At 50.1% G+C, this 17580-nt stretch overlaps 1 protein-coding gene and 1 long non-coding RNA gene across 2 annotated transcripts; both read right to left on the reverse strand.

Annotated features, from left to right (window-relative positions):
• Nucleotides 1-2077: 2077 nt before the first annotated feature.
• Nucleotides 2078-3407, reverse strand: LOC103263902. Its single transcript, XR_504528.1, has 2 exons — nucleotides 2785-3407; nucleotides 2078-2648 (listed from the first exon to the last, which is right to left on the reverse strand). It is a non-coding gene; the product is annotated as an uncharacterized LOC103263902 (long non-coding RNA).
• Nucleotides 3408-3476: 69 nt separating this feature from the next.
• Nucleotides 3477-17361, reverse strand: POFUT2 (protein O-fucosyltransferase 2). Its single transcript, XM_008061573.2, has 9 exons — nucleotides 17195-17361; nucleotides 15247-15497; nucleotides 13213-13357; nucleotides 12310-12420; nucleotides 7701-7767; nucleotides 6655-6780; nucleotides 5590-5770; nucleotides 5240-5363; nucleotides 3477-3630 (listed from the first exon to the last, which is right to left on the reverse strand). Exons 1-9 carry the CDS (start codon nucleotides 17323-17325, stop codon nucleotides 3477-3479), a joined length of 1290 nt encoding a protein of 429 aa, XP_008059764.1. The 5' UTR covers nucleotides 17326-17361.
• Nucleotides 17362-17580: the final 219 nt, after the last annotated feature.

Here is a 17580-nt window from a genome sequence, read left to right on the forward strand (position 1 = left end):
ACCAGTCAATACCCTGCAGCAGAGCCCTTCCTTCCAGCCTCTGAGGGTTGAGACCACTTGGCACCCCCCACCTTCCTGTCCCTGCCCCGTCATGGCTCTCCTCCCGGGCACCAGGAGGCCCCTTGTACAGCATCTCTGGGCCCTTCCCAGGAGGCTCCCAGAGCTCTTGCTGCCTGCTTAGCTCAGGGGTCCTAGGACCCTAGGCGGCTTCTGCACATCCAGAAGAATTGACAAAAATGTTGCAAAAATTCATTGAATCTGTGTCAAAATCATTGCCTGTGAGAAGCAGACCAAATAAACATCAATAAAGCAGACCATTGATTGCCTGTGAGAAGCAGACCAAATAAACATCAATAAAGTTAGGAAAGTCTTAATTGAAAATCTTGGCATAAGAAAGGTGTATGCAAAAATGGTCCCAAAGGAGCTCTTGCATCATGATAATGCACCAGCTCACACAGCACCGTCTGTGAGGGAGTTTTTAGTCAGTAAACAACTGTATTGGAACACCCTCCTTACTGGTCTGGCCCCAGTGACTTTTTTCTTTACCCAAAGATGAAGGAAATATTGAAAGGAAGATATTTTGATGACATCCAGGGCATCGAGGGCAATACTACAGCAGTTCTGATAGCCACTCTAGTAAAAGAGTTCCAGAATTGCTTTGATGGGTGAACTGGCATCAGTGCCTAGCTTCCCAAGGGGAATACTTTGAAGGTGACCATAGTAGTAGTCAGCAATGAGGTATGCAATACTTTTTCTAGGATGAGTTCATGAATTTGTCAGGCCTTATATATCTTGAAAGAAGAAGAAAAAAAGGTTATCTATTCTTTCTGTTTTTATAAAGCAAACCTGAGTGTCAAAAGCACTTCTTTCAACAGTCTGCACTCACTGACCAGTGGCCCTGATGCCTGGAGGTCAAGCTCTACCACACAGATACTTGCCCTACCTAATGGTAAGGGTGTGCTCAATGGGCCTCTAAGTTCTGCCTGCTAATGATAAACCCCCTCAGGGCTGGCCAGTGTTTCACCATGTGTTTTGACCACTGAATACAGCCTGACATTTGTACTGGATTCTTGTCACAGCAAGTAGCTGAGTCTCAACAAGTAGCCAGTAATGGGTGACCAACTGACCGGGCCACAGCAACATGAGGAGACGTCTGGCTGCAGCCAGCCAGGCCATTTCTGTGCATCACTTCCATGTTCTGTCTTCAAGGGCTGACTGCCCACGCTGCTGGGCAGAGCTTATGGAACCTCTCCTGGTTCCGAGTACTGCCCGATTCATGAATTGTTCTTTGCTCAAATAAACTCTGCCAAGTTTGTCTGAAATTTTTATTTTAACATTCTTAACAACACTGTCTCACCTGGATTGTGGCAACAGCCTCTTCACCAGCCTCTGGTTTCCAGGCTGTTCACATAGTGGCCACATCATACCTTGCTCTGCTCAGATCCTGCAGTGGCCCCCTGACCACACATCCTTCCAAAGTGTCCCTGGTCAGTTACTCCATCATCACTCTACCTACCCTCTGCCTTGGGCATGAGCATGTGCTGAAGCCTTGGCACATATCGTTCCTGGTGCTGCAGGTTATGGGTCCCCAATCCTTCCTAAGCCCCTTTCAGCCTGCCACCTCCTCCAAGCCCCTCCTTCTCCAGTCTGGTGACAGTATTTACACCTAACAAAGATATTTTTACTGGCTGGTCTCTTCCCACAATGTAACCCCATGGAGGCCATGTTGCTGTCTCCTCAGTGCCTGAATGACTGGCAGTTTCCATGTTTTCTACAACTGTGGAACTTTTTCTCCAATAGCCCTCCATGCAGTGGCCACATAAACAGAGGAGAGCTGGGCTGCTGTTGATGGTAACTAGCCCTCACAGGTCTCCTCATGAGCAGACCCAAGGCACTTTGTTGGCCCAGGGTTCCAGCAGGAGGTGTCATCCCAGTGTAGATGCTCACACCCACAGCACACAGACTAGTGAGGGCAGCCCTGCCTTGTCCCACCTGTATCCAGTCAGTCTTTCTGGGAAACTGAAAGGGGCCTTTGACATCCCACTGTGTGGCAGGGAATGAGTCTATACTCCACAACTACTGACAACCATAAAGCAGTTTATTTTCCTTACAAAGGTACACAATCACAGTCCAAAATGTTTTATACAGCTCTCAGCCTAAAGAAAACTTAATGGAATGAAAAAGGCACTGTTTCTAGGATTCCAGCATCTAGAAAATTTTATTAAGAACATCTGAATGTACAAATGGAAAAAGAATAAATATGTCATCATTACCCTGCACAGCTCTGAGTAACACAAGACCCTGCACGCTCAGGGTAGATTTAAAAGCTTAGGAAGGAGAAGTCACAGGAAGGTGGGGCCTGGCCTAGCCAGGCTCTGAAGAAAAGGTCTCCGCCCTCCTCACTGTCCATCCTCTGCTTGTCATAGAGTGTCCACGTCACTGTGCCTCTAGCAGATGTAGGAATTGGCTGCTCAGTGCAGGAACTGGCTGAAGGTCACACAACACTGGTGGGAAGTCACAAAGGGCCCCAGCAAAGGGGTCAGGAAGGGTCCCCGGGGTTGACACTGCTCCTTCCACTAATTCTGTGTCCCATGTCCTCCTGTGCAGGTGGCCTCGTGATGGCAGCATGAAGATCTAGAAAATAATTTCTATAAAACAGATACGAAGAGACACCTGACACAGTAGTTCGTCTTAGATGCAGTCTTTTAGAGTCGGTGTGACTGTCACTTCTCACTTCTATTCCCAACAGCGGATGGTAGACCCAGAAGCCCCACCTGCACCCACCTGTGAACGCTGGTGTGGGGAAAGCTGGGAGTTTCCCACAGGCGGTCCATAGAGGGTTTTCCCAGACACCGCCAAGGAGCCTTCTGGCACTCTGACATGGAGAGAGGAGGGTCTACATGGTCATAACCTTCAGAGCTCCCTAAAGTTCCCAGTTCGGTTCTGCATGGAGGCAGGTTCACCTTCTGTCCACCCATGAGGAAACCAGCTCACACATGTCTCCTGTCAGGTGGAAGGGCAGGTGGGGTGCAGAAGCCTTCTCTGGCTCCTGTAGACATTTAAAGTAATATCTACAGTCATGCCAGCTTCAAGGGAAACTTCAGTCCAAGTCTACCCAGAACGGGGCGGCTCACCCACCAGCGTCAGTCCTCAATGCACTTAAAATACACAGAAGACAAAAGGCGAGTACAAAGGCCCCAAGCCGGGCCCATCACATGGACCACATCTGTAGTTGGGACGTGGCTTCCCAGATGCTAACGAAACACAGCCTGGCCAGAGGCAGCAGAGCCTCTTCCTGCACACATGGATGAGGGAGTGCTGAGGATGGAGCAGGCTCTAGAGTGTCACACCCCAAGCAAGACCCCCTCTGGGCCTGGGACCCATGAAGGGACTATCCACCCAGTCCCTTGCCAGGCTACGGAGCAACCCCCATGGCAACGGAACCTGCGTCCACCTATGTGACATGGGTCCAAAGATCAGTAGGCGATCTTCCAGTGGGTAGGCTGCTCACAGGCCTTCTCCTGGTCTCCACAGAACCTGTTGTACGTTGTCCTGGGGTCCAATCCCAGGATCTCTCTCTCCTCATGAATCCGAAATGAAAATGTTGAGACCGAGGTGCCGATAAAAAACCTGTAGAATACAACAAGAGGTTCCCAGAATTGTAGAGAACCAACAGACTGATCAACCACACACAGCAGTAGGTCCCTGTCTGGCCTCTCTACCCTGTAGTGTGCCTGCCGCAAGCCCCCTTGGACTGGTGCTCCCCTGGCTTGCCCACCTCATTCAGGTGCCCTCACGTCTGTACCCTGGGGGACTCTGCCTAGCATTTCAGTCCATACCCCCTCCCTGCTCCATGCCTCCCAGGGGTCTTCCTCCTCTCTATGGCCTATCTTCAGGCCAGGTCCGAAAATGCAGGTTGAACACCTGGGGTCACTAAACCACAAGGGCTGCCTATGCATGATCTGCTGCTCTGGTTCTGGGAGGGGTCCTATTCTGGGAGTGGCAGAAACATGGAGGTCAAGGGATTCCTTCACACACACTGTGAAGGCTGGTGGGGACCCCCTTCTCAGACACCCTCCCAACCTTTAGGGCAATGGCCTGACCATTCTTCTGAATCCTGTATAATTGTTCTCTGGCTCTCCATTAGCAGCTCACAAGCAAATCCAAGAGGTATTTCCAAAACAAGCGCTATGTACACAGTGCTGTATGTGGGGCCAGGAGGCTGCACAGGCCTGTCTGCTGCTGGGTGGGAGGTGGTATCCAGTGGGGAGACCTCCACCACCCCACGCAGAGAGAGCTGCCAGAGTGGGCAGTGCCGGCCCAGGGGCAGAGCAGCAGCAGTTGGCTGTGCCAAGCACTCCTTGCATGGAGCTGTCAGGGCTGTGCCACAACCTCACAGAGCCATACTCCCAGAAGAACCAAAGGCAGGAGGCTGGAAAGCTAAGTGCAGAACCTTCCCAGAGCACAGCTGGGACTGAGGAGATGAACCTGCCCAGATCTTGATGAAAACCCCCAGTCACACCCGAGGAGCAGGAACGCCCTTGAAACTCAGTTCCACACTTCAGTCCTGCTCTGAGAACCACCTGCACGCCATCTGCCTATCGGAGGAACGGGGACCTCACTCTGGGGGTGGCATCACCTGGGCCCTCTGTGGGTTTCCCATGCACAGCATTATGCGGCATCTGAAAGCTCTGAACCCACAGGAAGAATCACACACCCCACTTTCATAGTCCATCATACTCAAAATATGCTGACCCAGTCTCAACCATGGGCCCCACACAGACATGCAGACACAGCTAAAGGAACAGAGACTGAGCCTGCCTCCCTGGAACAACCCATGAGCAGTAACACATGGCCTTATGCTTCCTGACTTTAGGGCCTATCCATCAGCAATAATACATCACAGGGACATAAAGCAAGCCCAGCAGCCTAGGTGACTCTCAGGGCAGGGGTACATGGAACAGAAACTGTGATGATAGGAAACGAGACAAAGAAGGGGTATGGGATGAAGTGATGAGAGCACAGCATGGAAGGCATCTACACATGAGATCCAGAGATAAGGAAGGACCTCTGACTCTAGGGCACAATCAGTCAAGAGCCAGAAGAGCAAGTGGGCACACACATGAGGAAAAGGCTCATGGCACACAGGCCAGCATCTGTCCTGACTGTGGAGCGCTGAAGATGCAGTAAGCAGTGCCAGCCACCCAACCCGCCCTCAGCAGGCATTTGTGGACAGCACCTGGCGTGGGCGCAGATCCACTGGTCAATGATGGCTACACCTCCATCCTTGTAGAGCTCCAGCTCCTCCCATGTGGGTTCAAATCTTACCATCTCCGGCAAAAGCTTTTTTAGCTCCTCATATTCTGCAAAGTAAGAGGAGAGGCCTCTGAGCTGGAGCGCCTGGCGTGAACAGGTGGGCACCTGCTCTTGGAATGCCAGCATTCTTTGCCAACTGTTTATTCTTCAGGACTGGCTACAGCCTGACCCTCCCAGGAAGGCAGGTAAAGATATGATGCATGCCTAGGTCCACTCAGAATTGAACCAGGGAGCAAAAAAAAGCAAAGAAGGTTACCAGGCAGAGCTCCATACCCTTTCTGATGGCATCTGTGGCCACAAACACCTTGTCCAGCTGGTAGGTCTTCATGAGGCTGTGGATCTTCCTCACAGCCCCTTCCAGGCTGGGCACATCTTCCCTATGTCCCCAGATGAAGTCTTTTCTTCTCAGGTGGACACCAAGGTATGGGCCCCCCAACGCAGAGCCCAGCTTGACCTAGCAAAGAACTGGGACATGTGGAACTGCAGGGGCCTGCTGGGGAGCCAGGTAGGGGGAAGCTGTCCAGGCCATGGGGAACTTGGGATGGGGGAGAAGAGATTTTCCACAGGCCATCCTCCATGGGATGACCTCCAGGGCTGCCTAAGGGATTTGGGCGGAAACTTGCAGGGACCTTATCTTCTTAAGACAATCAAAAAGCCATTTATCTGAGTAAAATTAAAATATTTTAAAATATAAATGAAACTGGAAAAAAATACACACGGAATAAAATGAAAAGTGTTCTATTTAAGAATTTTTCCCAGTAAAAGCCACCCAAGCAACTTAACTATTGCTTGATCAATGTCACTCCACTTGGAAATAGCTCATACCCCATAAAAGAGTAAACAGGTAAAATGGTATTCCTCACTAGAAAAGTTTGCTGTTAAAAACAACAAAATTGAAACTACATTATAAAAAATCCAAACTTTCAGAAAAAAAGTAAAGATGTATACATTAAGAAAGGGTGACATAGAGCAAAGGGTATTGATGGTGCTTGGGGCGAGCTGGGTGAACCTTGTATGTTTTCTCTTTATCACTCAGGGAATGTGCCTTGGCTCATCTATTCCTTCCTATTTCCACCATTTAGGCTGCTGGGTCCGTTGTGATTTCCCCCTTTTACTGAAGGGAAGACTCCTGGGTGACCCTCTAAGTTTGCACCAAGACACAGGTTCTGAAGGTACCCTAGCATTGGGCCCTCCCACGATCAGGTAGTTACGGCAATTCTCCTTCTGGAAGGAACCAAAGTGTCTGTAGGGCGGGCAGACATGCCAACCCTGGTCTGACCTTTATAGCTGAAGGGGTGAGTTTTGGGGCATGTCTCTAATTAACAAGGGAGACACTACCTTCATTTTGGTCCAGTCCTCCTGGAAGGGGATTCCATCCACGCCATCCGTGGAGTTCAGGTACCTGCTGCGAAATTCATCCCCGACCACCCGCAGGTGTCTGGCAAACACCATGCTCCGACGGGTCTGTGGGGATGGACTGTGCTAAGCACCCGAGGCTCCCATGGACAAACACAGGACCAAAACCTCACCCACAGCCTGAGAGCCCTACACAGAAGCCACCCCACCAGCCTCCCGAGCTGGGCTCTTCTCTCCATCCTCCTTCTACCTCCCTCAGCGACAGGCAGCTGCAACAGGCAAGCCACCTCCTACCCCAGCTAGCACGGGACTCTGGTGGCTGTGCCCTCGGCCAGCATGATGGTGTGCAGCCTTCCACGCTGTTTCCTCCCTGAGGCAACTTCGAGCTGCACTTGGCAAACACTTCTTTTTTTTGCCAAACTAAGCTGGACTGACCAGCACAAACTCCCTCAAGCAGGGACTGTGGTTCTTCCCCAGATGCCTGCTGTACCAGCTGCCACCCACATGACATGCCAGCAGGACATGCTGCTGACACAGCAGGAGCTGTTCCTCCCAACCCCATCGTGTCTCTTCACCATAGCTGTGGCAAATGCACCAAACGTCACCTGAGTTGGAACTTCCCCCATTTCAGCAGAAATCGGCTACAACATGAAGGCCTCACTGCAAAATATCCCCACCTTTCTAAACTAAAGAGCACCAAGAGAATGAGAAATTCTAGCAACTAAATGCATCAACGACTTGGGGGCTGACCCAATGCCAGGGTCACTGCCACTGAGTTCAGGGCCTGTGCATTAGGAGTGAATGCTGAACAGCCCAGCAGGACTCCTGACGGCCGGGCCCTATGGCAAAGTTGCTGTACGAGGGATGGAGCAAATTCACTGCCAAGACCCCCATCCATGGCTTCTAAGCACCTGTGACTCTAGTCAGCAAGCTTGATAAACAGAGCAGTCAGCTGTTGCAAAACTTTAAAAACTTGGATTGAGACAACATACACAAACTGAGAAAGCCACCATTTGGGAAATACTCACATCCCAATATTCCTTTCCTCCATAGTGGTCATGAAGTAGGTTCTCGGCTCTGTCTAACATCACAGACCTGTTTTCAAACAATAGAAAAATAACACTTTTAATGACTAGAGGAGTTGCAAGTGATTACAGCCACACTCTCTAACAGCACAAAGTGGAGAGCCTGGGCCTGAGCAACACTCTGAGGCCAAGACTTGAAGGACAGTAACCTTGGTGCTTACAGGCAAATTATGGCCGATACTTGGAGACATCATCCTCTGGCCTCCACATCACAGTTCTGAGAGAGTTTAATCCCTACTGTTAACATAAAAAACAACTTCATATCAGAGAAAACGCTCTCCTAATGTAATGAATTTACTTGAGAGTAAGTCAACAGAATCATGACCCAAGACACACAGCACTGGCCATGGCTGCATCTAAGTGGGAGAGTGAGGGACACTTTCATGTGGCACAAAGGAGATGATCACGAAGCTGCCGAGAAATGAACCTCACCGGCTCTGGAGGCTCAAAGCCAGAGCTGGCGTCGGGTCATGGTGGCAACACCATCACAGGGCAGGCATTCACCCAAGAGCATCTCCTCTGAATTGTTGCAGTCCTCCAGAATGTCACATAATGAGGCTGGTCACAGGATTATGTTCATATTTCTCCACATGTGATATGTTGTTGCAAGAAGCACGGGATACAAGACATGGAGTAATTCCTGTGGGGTTATTTTAGGAGTCCACAAGACAGTCATTTCTTGGACATGCAAGCAGGACGCCCCCTCCTTGGTGCTCTCCTGGTTCCAGTTAGTTTGGATCTGACAAAATCAACATCATCCCGGTATCTGTAAATGTCATACCACATAATTCTAACAGGTGTGAAGTGTCTCTCCTATCCTAGCCATTGAACCAGTTGTCACTGAACTTACTGTGACAAATGTTGCAAAATAAAAAAGAAAACACACACACAAGATGAATAAAATTAGCAAATAGAACCTGGCAGTATATTAAAAAAATAATGCACAATAAATGGTGTTCATACCGGGAATGCAAAGATGGTTCAATATTAGGGAATCTATTCATACATCGATAGGTAAAGGGGAAAAGCCAAATAATGGTACATACAACAAAAGCATAAAAGTCTCTATTTGCTTCTATTAAAAAAAATAAAAAAAAATCCCAGCCTGGGCAGCATAGCAAGACCTTATTGCTATAAAAAAGAAAAAAAAAATTAGCCAGGTGGGGTGGTGCACACCTATAGTCCCAGCTACTCAGGAGGCTGAAGTGGAAGGACTGCCTGAGCCCAGGAGGCCAAGGCTGCAGTAAACTGAGCTCATGCCACTGCACTTCAGTCTGAGCAACAGAGTAAGACTCTAATTAAAAAAAAAAAGTCACCTTAAAAAAATAGGGACAAGCTACTCCCTAGCACTCTTGTGCATCTCAAGTCAGCACTGCTTACAGTGAGCCTCACACTGACTCCTTGCCAAGAGAGGAACAAGAGAGGCCATCTACTGCAAAGGGATACAGATACCTTGCTGCACATCAGACATAGGACACAACTGCTTGTGGCAGGAAATGAATGCACTTATAAAAATAAACTAAATAAACAAAATAAACTAAAAGATTCAAATAGTTAAACATGAAAACTGAAAAACTATAAAAACCTGAAATAATTTTTAAGTATATTAGGGTAGTAAAGGTAGGAATAAGAAAACCCAGAAATCTTTAAGTAATGGATAATAAATTTGACTACATAAAAATTTTAATTTCTGCAGAGAAAAAAACTGATAAGTTGAGACAGAGCTTCCCAGAATGACATTTCAAAAGGCTTTTCAATATAGTCTTACTCTGAAGTCAAAGAAACACAAATCAACAGACCAGGTATTCCCTCTTTTACTTAGCAGGTCCATGGAAACTATAGCTCTCTGCCCTGGTGGCCACATAGGGACAGCTTTGTGTAATCACTGCAGGCAACTTCGCAATTCCACCACTAGTAGTACACCTACCAGCCTTGCCGTTTCGGGTCCAGGTGTTATGCTACATGTCTACTCACCCACTGCTCGCACAAAGACTTCTCTACAGAAATATGTCCTACTTGGAACAGCAAACCCTGGAGCTAACCAAAGGCTGCCAGCCTGGGTTGTCTCAATGAATTCCCTCCCATCCATCAGAGATGGCTGCAAAAGAACCAGGAATATCTGCGTGTCTTAACATCCATGATGTGTGGCTCACTGGGAAGAAAGGGCAAACAAAAACCTTGTGGAGAACACCGATGTGGTGAGTCCATGTGTGTCTGACCAAGCAGATGAGCATGCGTACATATTGGTATGAGATGTTTCCAGAAAGAGACAGGGTGACTGGAAACAGTGGCTGTCTCTGACCCTGCCCAGACACTGCCTCCTAAGGGCTGTATTAACAAAAACAATCTGCACTCAGAGGACACCATTCCACATACACACAGTCAAGATGACAGCAGGCAGCCCATTCAGGAGCAAAGCCCCTCACACATGTGCCCACTCACATGCCTGGAGCCCTCCTGCACAGCCTCCCACCTCCATGCCCTATGCATGTACCTGTCTTGAGCTTTATGCACATGGAAACTGACCGCATTCAGGTTTTCTTTTCTTTTTCTTTTTTTTACTGGACATGATATCCCAGTTCATCTTTGCTGAATATGGTAGCAGTCTGCATTTTCAGTTCTGAATCCATCGAGCACTCTATCTAGTACACATTGAAAGAGTGGGTCTTCCTGGAAACATGGTATATTCATGCTCCCAGCAGTTGTACCAAGTTATCCTACCAAGAGTAGCTTTCATGTCTCGCTGTTCACCCTTCCAATGGTGCTAGCTTCCTGACCACTGAGGCTGGGTGTCCTCCTAGTGGTGGCAGCTGTGCTTCCTTTGTGGTGTGTGGGTCCTGCCAGACTCCTCTTACTCCAGGTTGCCTGGCTACTCTCACCAACTTTTAGGAACTTCACCAACAGTCCAGACAGAGTCCTTAACTGACCAAACATGCTGTGAGGACCTTCTCCTTCTCCAAGGCCTGTCCTCATTTTTTTAAAGGACAAAAATTATTTAACATGACTGAATTGCTCAACCTTTTCTTTTTTGGCTAGTGAGTTTTCATATCTAAGAAATGCTTCCCTCCTCAAGGTCATAGGGCTGTCCTTCCAGCAGCTTACAGCTTCGCCTTCTCTTTGAGGCTTTAACCCACGGGACTTGAGCCACCTGTGTGCTGGTGGGTAACTCCATGCCCCCACTCACCTCACTAACCACAGTGCTTTTTCCCTGCAGCCCCTGAGCAGAGGTGTTGCTCCTACATTGGGACCACCTAGTCCCAGGTCTCTCTGTGGGTTCCCCATGATGGCCCAGCCTGGACCCTCCACCAAGGCCCCATTTTGGCACAGTCAGCCTTCACCCAAGGGCTGGCTGGCACACTGGTTGGCCTCCAACCTGGTTTTCTTCCTGGGCCTCTTCCTCAGGAGTCCAGTAGCATGTGTCAAGCCACACACCTTCTTCCAGGCTTCCATTCTGACCTATAAACGTGAGTCAGAAAAGACTGACCGGCAAGACTGCGTCCTGCAGGTCCAATACTTAGGCAGATCTATGTTTGCAACCCAGGTATTTACACGAAAAGGGCCCAGTCCTAGGCAATACTAAAGCTGGATCTCAACCCCCAAACTCAGACCTGGCCCCTCAACTGTTCTGAAAGTCCAGTTCTACTTTCTGTAACTGACAGAAGCCTTACTGAGCAGCAGACGCTAATGTATGTCCTGTTCACAATGGGCCAATGCAGCCAAAAGAAGATCATGAGTATCAGCCCACTAGACAGCTCTATTGACCAGCGCAGCCCCGGGCAAAGTGTGATCTGCAGACAGAGTCACAGTCAGCAGCCCATAGGCTCTGGAGGCACATGTCAGAGGTGAGGGCAGGAAGCTGCTTTGGAGTACGGGGAACTCAAGGCCCTGGTGCCCAAGCATTTGGGAGACACTCACTGTTGGCTGCTAAGGACTGGAAGAAAGCTGAGGGGAGATGACAGAGGCTCCTAGGCTGCAGCAAGTTCTAGAATATGGCTTAGTAGGCTTAGCACTTCCTTATAGCCAGCCAGGCTCAACTTGTCTGCAGTCCCTGGTATCCCTGAGTGGACCCCTCACAGCATCTCACTAGGGCCGGCTGCCACCCAGTGGCGAGAGAGAGCAACTGCCCTGGCTCCACTGCAGACATAGGGCCAAGGATGGCTTCACAATCACCAATCACCCAGACTCAAGATGCAAGAAAATGAAACAGGGGTAGGGAGGGGTTGTGTGGGGGGGGAGGGGAGGGGATGGGTGATGGAGAAGCAACTCAGAACATCAATCCCCAGCTTCCCTAGAGGCTCCTGCATGGGGCAGAGGCCACGCTGGCACACACATGGCAACCAGAGCGTCGACGCAGCTGATCCCAACCCGTCTCTCCTGGGGTTCTCCTCAGAGACACACGCAGCCTCCTCCTCAACCCCAGCGCCCTCCTCCCTTGGGATCCTGCTCGCCATGGAGAGAGCAAGTTGGGGTGTGCAGGCATGGAGTGTTCTGATGCCAACATGCAGAGTATGGGCCCACTGCCTGGAGGGCTGTGCCTGGGATGGGTACTCACCGAGCAGAAGTGCTCTTCAGAAGTACAGGTGCCATGATGGAGGCCGAGCCTTGGACAGACAGACAGGAAACGTTCAAGCCCCTGGTCTCTTCATAACCCCAAAACCATCCTCTGGAGAATGAAACCACAGGACTTCTATGAATTTCTCTTGCCTTCATGAGGGTAACTAATAAAATCTCGACACATACAACATGGCTCAAACTTGACAAAACACAACTACTTTGCTTAGGAAAAACTTACTGATCATGATTACAGATGGTGATATTCTTATAAAAAATTTTAGAAGCAAGCCATGAATTTCTGTCTAACTTGATAGACCACTGAAGCTTTCTGCTGATGGGAGTACCAGGTAGTGGAGAGAAGGCTGGGCAGAGGCCACCCCTTCCACCTTCAGGGTCAGCTGTGCCTTTCCAAAGGGATTCTCAATTACTCATGCATTAGAACCAATTGCTTTAGCACTTTACATATGGATGTGCTAAGTGATAGCCTTTCCACAGGAAGCCTTGTGATGTCAGAGCCCCTGTTGGCAATCTGTGTTTGGGGTTGACAAGACATGTTCCCACAGGCCACATCCAAGTGCATTATGAGATGCAGGGGAAAAGTGACAGATCTCAAGTGTTTTTAAAACGGCCCAAGTTCTCTGTCTATAAAGGGTGAGGTACCTATTCCCCGGGCCTGCGGTTGCAGCAGGAGGAGGAACTGCATATTCAGGATGAAGGGCAGTCAAGGCAGCTATGAGCACGCAGCCACATGAGGGCTGCCTGGAAGAGAGCCTCAGACACCACATCACATCATGACACAAGCATGTGCAGTGAAGGTGTTTGTGACAACAAGAAGGCATGAGGCAGGTGCATGGTGGGTGAGCCACCATGCAGGTACCTGGGGAGCCCATCATGCAGGTACCTGTAGTACTCATGCTTGTCCTGGGAGTACAGCGGCTGATCAATGCATGGTCGCTCGTCAACCTTCTCCTCCCAGGTTCCTTCCTTCCACCCTTCTGCATAGCCTTGTAAGATGTACACCTGGTCGATAAATGGCCCACCAGATTCTGAAAAACACCAACAAGACCTGAGCGGTGTGACAGGAACCATAAGTGTGCTAACAGCCCGTGCAAAGAGACCTAGGATAAACAGGACTTCCAGTGAATTAATTTTACATTTCCTTTTTCCCAAGAAGAACTGGAGGGGGCTTACGAAAGCAGAGAGGACAGAATAAGCACCATCAGGTCATGGGCCCAGAGAGGGTGAAGGGGAAGCCTGGGGTTCAGCTTGTCTAGGTCCTTCCTTAGCCCTGTCCCTGCCCTGCTGTGGCAGCACACAGTATGCTTCCTCCTCAGGGCCCTTGCACGGACCACTCCCCTCCAGGGCTTGCTCTCCAACCCTATGTAGCCACCTGTCCATTGACACTCCCTGACTCCCTTGACTTCTCCAGTGTCCCTCACCCTCCTGAGCACTGTCTACCCCACTAGTTAATTCTGCTGGTGTCTCACCTCCCATGAGAACAGAAGCCCAGGAATGGCAGGAGGTCCTCTTACTCTGTGCCCCACCCACACAGACGAGAGAGAACATGGTGGCTGCCACATCCATGCCATCAATAAAGATGTGCTCAAATGCAGAATGGGCAAAGTTAACAATGAGAAGGTACAGCAAGTGGAATTCTGGTATCTCTCTCCCACCCTCTTGCTACTGGGGCTAATAGCTGTGCAGCTGCTGGGCCAGAGGCAGAGCCACAGGGATCCTTCTACACTGGTAGGAGGTGATAAACACCCCATATACCAGGTGCCATGTTAGGCACATCCTGAGCTTCCTCACATGGGGTCTCCTGGCAGCCCTGGAAACAACTCAAGAAGGCTTGAGCTAGGGTATGGCAGGTGAGTGTCCAGTCAGCATGTCCTCCCCATCATACAGGGCACCATCCTCTCAGTCACTAAGCAACACTTGTGCCCATGGCCCAGCCCCCAGTTCCACTGTTGGGAAACCCATCTGGGTGCCTATGACCTGTGGTTCAGACCAGGGGCCAATCATTAGTCAGACCAAACACCCAACCCCAGCTCTCATCTTTTAAAAGTCAAGCCAGGGAGGGACGCATCCTAAGAATGCTTTTGACAAGGCCCAGACTTGGTGTCAACAGTGTGATGAGGATGTCAGAAGACACTCCCTCTGCTGTTCTGTGCCCCAGTGCTCACGAGACTCCCATGTATTTCAAAGTGAAGGGATCTAACTTGCAGCAAGCACCACACACTTGATGAACATACTACAGAGTCACGCTCCTGGCAGGGACAAGGCCTCTAGCCCAGAGCACATTGCTCAGTAAGAACCCAGTACATGCTGCAAGCAGCAGCTAGATGCGAAACTCACTCATTCTTCCAGTCCTCAAATATGTGGAAAAGAATTTAGGTTTTCCAACAAAACATCATGATGGTCTAAATGCCTTTCTTCTAAGAAAAACTTTAATTTCTCTATTTAAAAAATTAAAATGGAAAGGTCAAACAACTAGAAGTTAAACAAGATGTATCTTTATTTGCACCACAGCAGTGAGACACCACAAAGCCCACTCCACACCCAGTATGTCTCCCTTCACGTAAAGGCCTCCGAGCACAGGGGCCGAGCCAGTTGGGACAACATTCAGGGCTGGCCACTTTCTCAGGGTACTTCTAACTACACTCTCTGCCATGTCTTCACAGGGAGGGCACAAAGCTCACACACCTCAGACCTACTTCCCTAGAGAGAACATAGGGTGCTCATGGGGAGTCCAGGAAGGGGAAGGGGACTTCATGCAGAGCAGGCACTGCAACAGGCCTGATGAGAGCACAGAACAGGTCAAGGATGCTGGTGAAGCACAGCTGGCTGGCCATAGTTTCCAGCCTGGGCTGATGTCTACAATAGAGACAACTGCCCAGCCCCCATGAGACGCGCACCATCTGACACTCTGCCTCACCTGCTATGAACTGCTCATACTCAATGACGGGGATGTTTTTATTGAGACTTGGAAGATCAAAAAACTCGGACCAAGGAATCCGGACCTGATGGATATCAGGGCTCTGCCAGTGGTAGAGGCGGCCCCATGGGGGCAGCACAAGCACCCACTCCTCAGTCTTCAGCAGAGTCTTCAGGAGAGAGGCGATGCGGATGTAGACATCCCTGCGGAGGTTGAAGCCTTCAGGGGGGTTGACATCATACAGAAGATACCTGAGTAGGGAGGAGCAGGACACAGCTCTCGAATGCTGATGCCTCTGCACAGAAAGCCCAACTTGCTCACAAATCTCAGCACATCATGCAGCTCTGAACACTTACAGTTGTTTCTAGTCTGTAAAGTGAAGACAGCTGCCCATCTGTTTCTATATGACCAATCACAGAGCCCATGAGCAGGAGCAGCAGACATCTTAACATTCCAATCACAACAAACAATAATTCAATACTAAGACCAGAGGCATCTCAGTGACTAGAACCTGAAAAACAGATCTCACCTTGTTCTCGAACTGCTTGGTCTAAAGACCCTTTATACTACAAATAAAGACTGAGGACCCCCCAAAGCTGCTGTGTATGAAGTTACATCTATTAGTAGTTATTATGTTAGAAATTAAAGCTAGAAGTATTTATTAATTCACTTAAAATTTTCATACAGGCCAGGCTTCATGGCTGAGTAATCCCAGCACTTTGAGAGGCTGAGGCAAGTGGATTGCCTAAGACTGCAGGTTCGAGATCAGCCCGGGCAACTTGGCGAGACTTCATCTCTACAATAAAATAAAAAATTAGCCGGGCACAGTAGCATGCACCTGTAGTTCCAGCTACTTGGAAGGCTGAGGTGGAAGGATTGCTGGAGCCCAGCAGGTCAACGATGGGGTGGCCATGAGTGTGGGCCTGGGCAACAGAGTGAGTCTCCAACTCAAATAAAATAAAATAAAATATTCATATGCTCATTGCATGTTAGCAAAAATAACATTTTTAAATTTAAAAGTGTATTTTTCAAAACAAAACAAATTATGAAAAGAATGGCAGTTTTTCATTTTTGCCAATCTTTTTTGGGCATGGTGACAGCTGGGTTCTCATATCTCTTTCTGCATTCAATCTGCTGCAATATCACAGATCAGGAGGCCTCTAGACAAACTCCACAGTGCACTCCATGTGATAAGTTAAAATGGCAAATAATGCCCTGGTATGACTATTAAAATGGTTCTGAAACCTCAGGGATTCCTGGACACACTTTGAGAACCTCTGCACTGTCTAAAGCAAGGCTCCGCTCTCTAAAACACATAGACAGGAGTCATCCAGCTTCAGGGAAAACCCTGTTCCTGCTGTTCTCACCTCCCTTCTCTATATCAACGTTTTCCACAGACTTCCATGACTCCAGTTGAAGCTGCGTGTACTCCTTAGTCACACACCTCCAACTCCCCAAGGCTGCGAACACCTGCAGGAAGGGGCTCAGGCACCATCTCTACATCCCTGGGACATGCACTCGGTCTGTTTTATACCAATTCCTCAGTAACTGCTGGACGACTGAGAAGATCGCTTTCCCCGGAGACTTATATCTAGGGAACATCCCACATATGACTGGCTCCGTGCAGACACAAAGGCACCATCCCGCTCAACCTGATTCCAGGGCTCCCCAAATCCAGACCTGGACCCACATCGTCTCATAGGAACCTCGAAGGCCTGCCCTCAGGCTCAGCCAGGGCAAAGGCTGCGCCTGCCCAAAGCCCTCCGACCCCGACCATCGGCCCCGCCGTCCCGGCCCACTGACTCCTGCCCACTGCTCCCAGTCCCCTGACCCCTTCCCCGGCCCCACCACTGCCCCCAGCCCGTCCCCCGCCCTGCCCCCACCACTATCCTCGCCCCTCTGTCTCGACCCTGGAGCCTGGCCGTTGGCGCCGTAGAAGCGCGTTTACCGTCTGCGGGACGCCGCTCCGGACAGGATGTCGGCCGCCGACTGGCCGGGCCAGAACTCCTCGCCCGAGGCCGAGGTCGGCGGCCAGGTTGCTGCCCAGAGAACCAAGCAGACGATGCCGAGCACCGCCATGGCCCCCGGCGGCCACGCACTTCCGGCGACCGCACCCCGCCCCGGAAGCATGCGCCTGCTCCTTCCCAGAGGAGCGCGTCGCCTGTGGCCATGGCAACGTCCAGAGGCCCGCCCCCCCACGCGTGCGTCGGCCGTCGTCCCGAGCGGAGCTAGGCGAGTCAGGCTGAGCACTGCTATCCTGACCCGTCCGGGGGTTAGCGGCCGGTCACGCGGACGCTGGCTCTTCATCCTCTTCTAGCACGGTGTGGTGCGCGG

This window comes from Carlito syrichta, unplaced genomic scaffold, assembly GCF_000164805.1.
Source record: "Carlito syrichta isolate Samal-C Ts95f unplaced genomic scaffold, Tarsius_syrichta-2.0.1 Scaffold305319, whole genome shotgun sequence".
Taxonomy (NCBI): domain Eukaryota; kingdom Metazoa; phylum Chordata; class Mammalia; order Primates; family Tarsiidae; genus Carlito; species Carlito syrichta.

Bases quoted from the DNA above. Each gene is read 5' to 3' on its own strand.
- POFUT2 (XM_008061573.2), bottom strand. From the start codon at position 17,325: ATGGCGGTGCTCGGCATCGTCTGCTTGGTTCTCTGGGCAGCAACCTGG. The intron at 13,358-15,246 runs GTGAGGCAGAGT...GGTGTTTTTCAG, and splicing joins GTATGAGCAGTTCATAGCAG to AATCTGGTGGGCCATTTATC. The intron at 7,768-12,309 runs GTGAGTACCCAT...GTTTGAAAACAG, and splicing joins CTGAAGAGCACTTCTGCTCG to GTCTGTGATGTTAGACAGAG.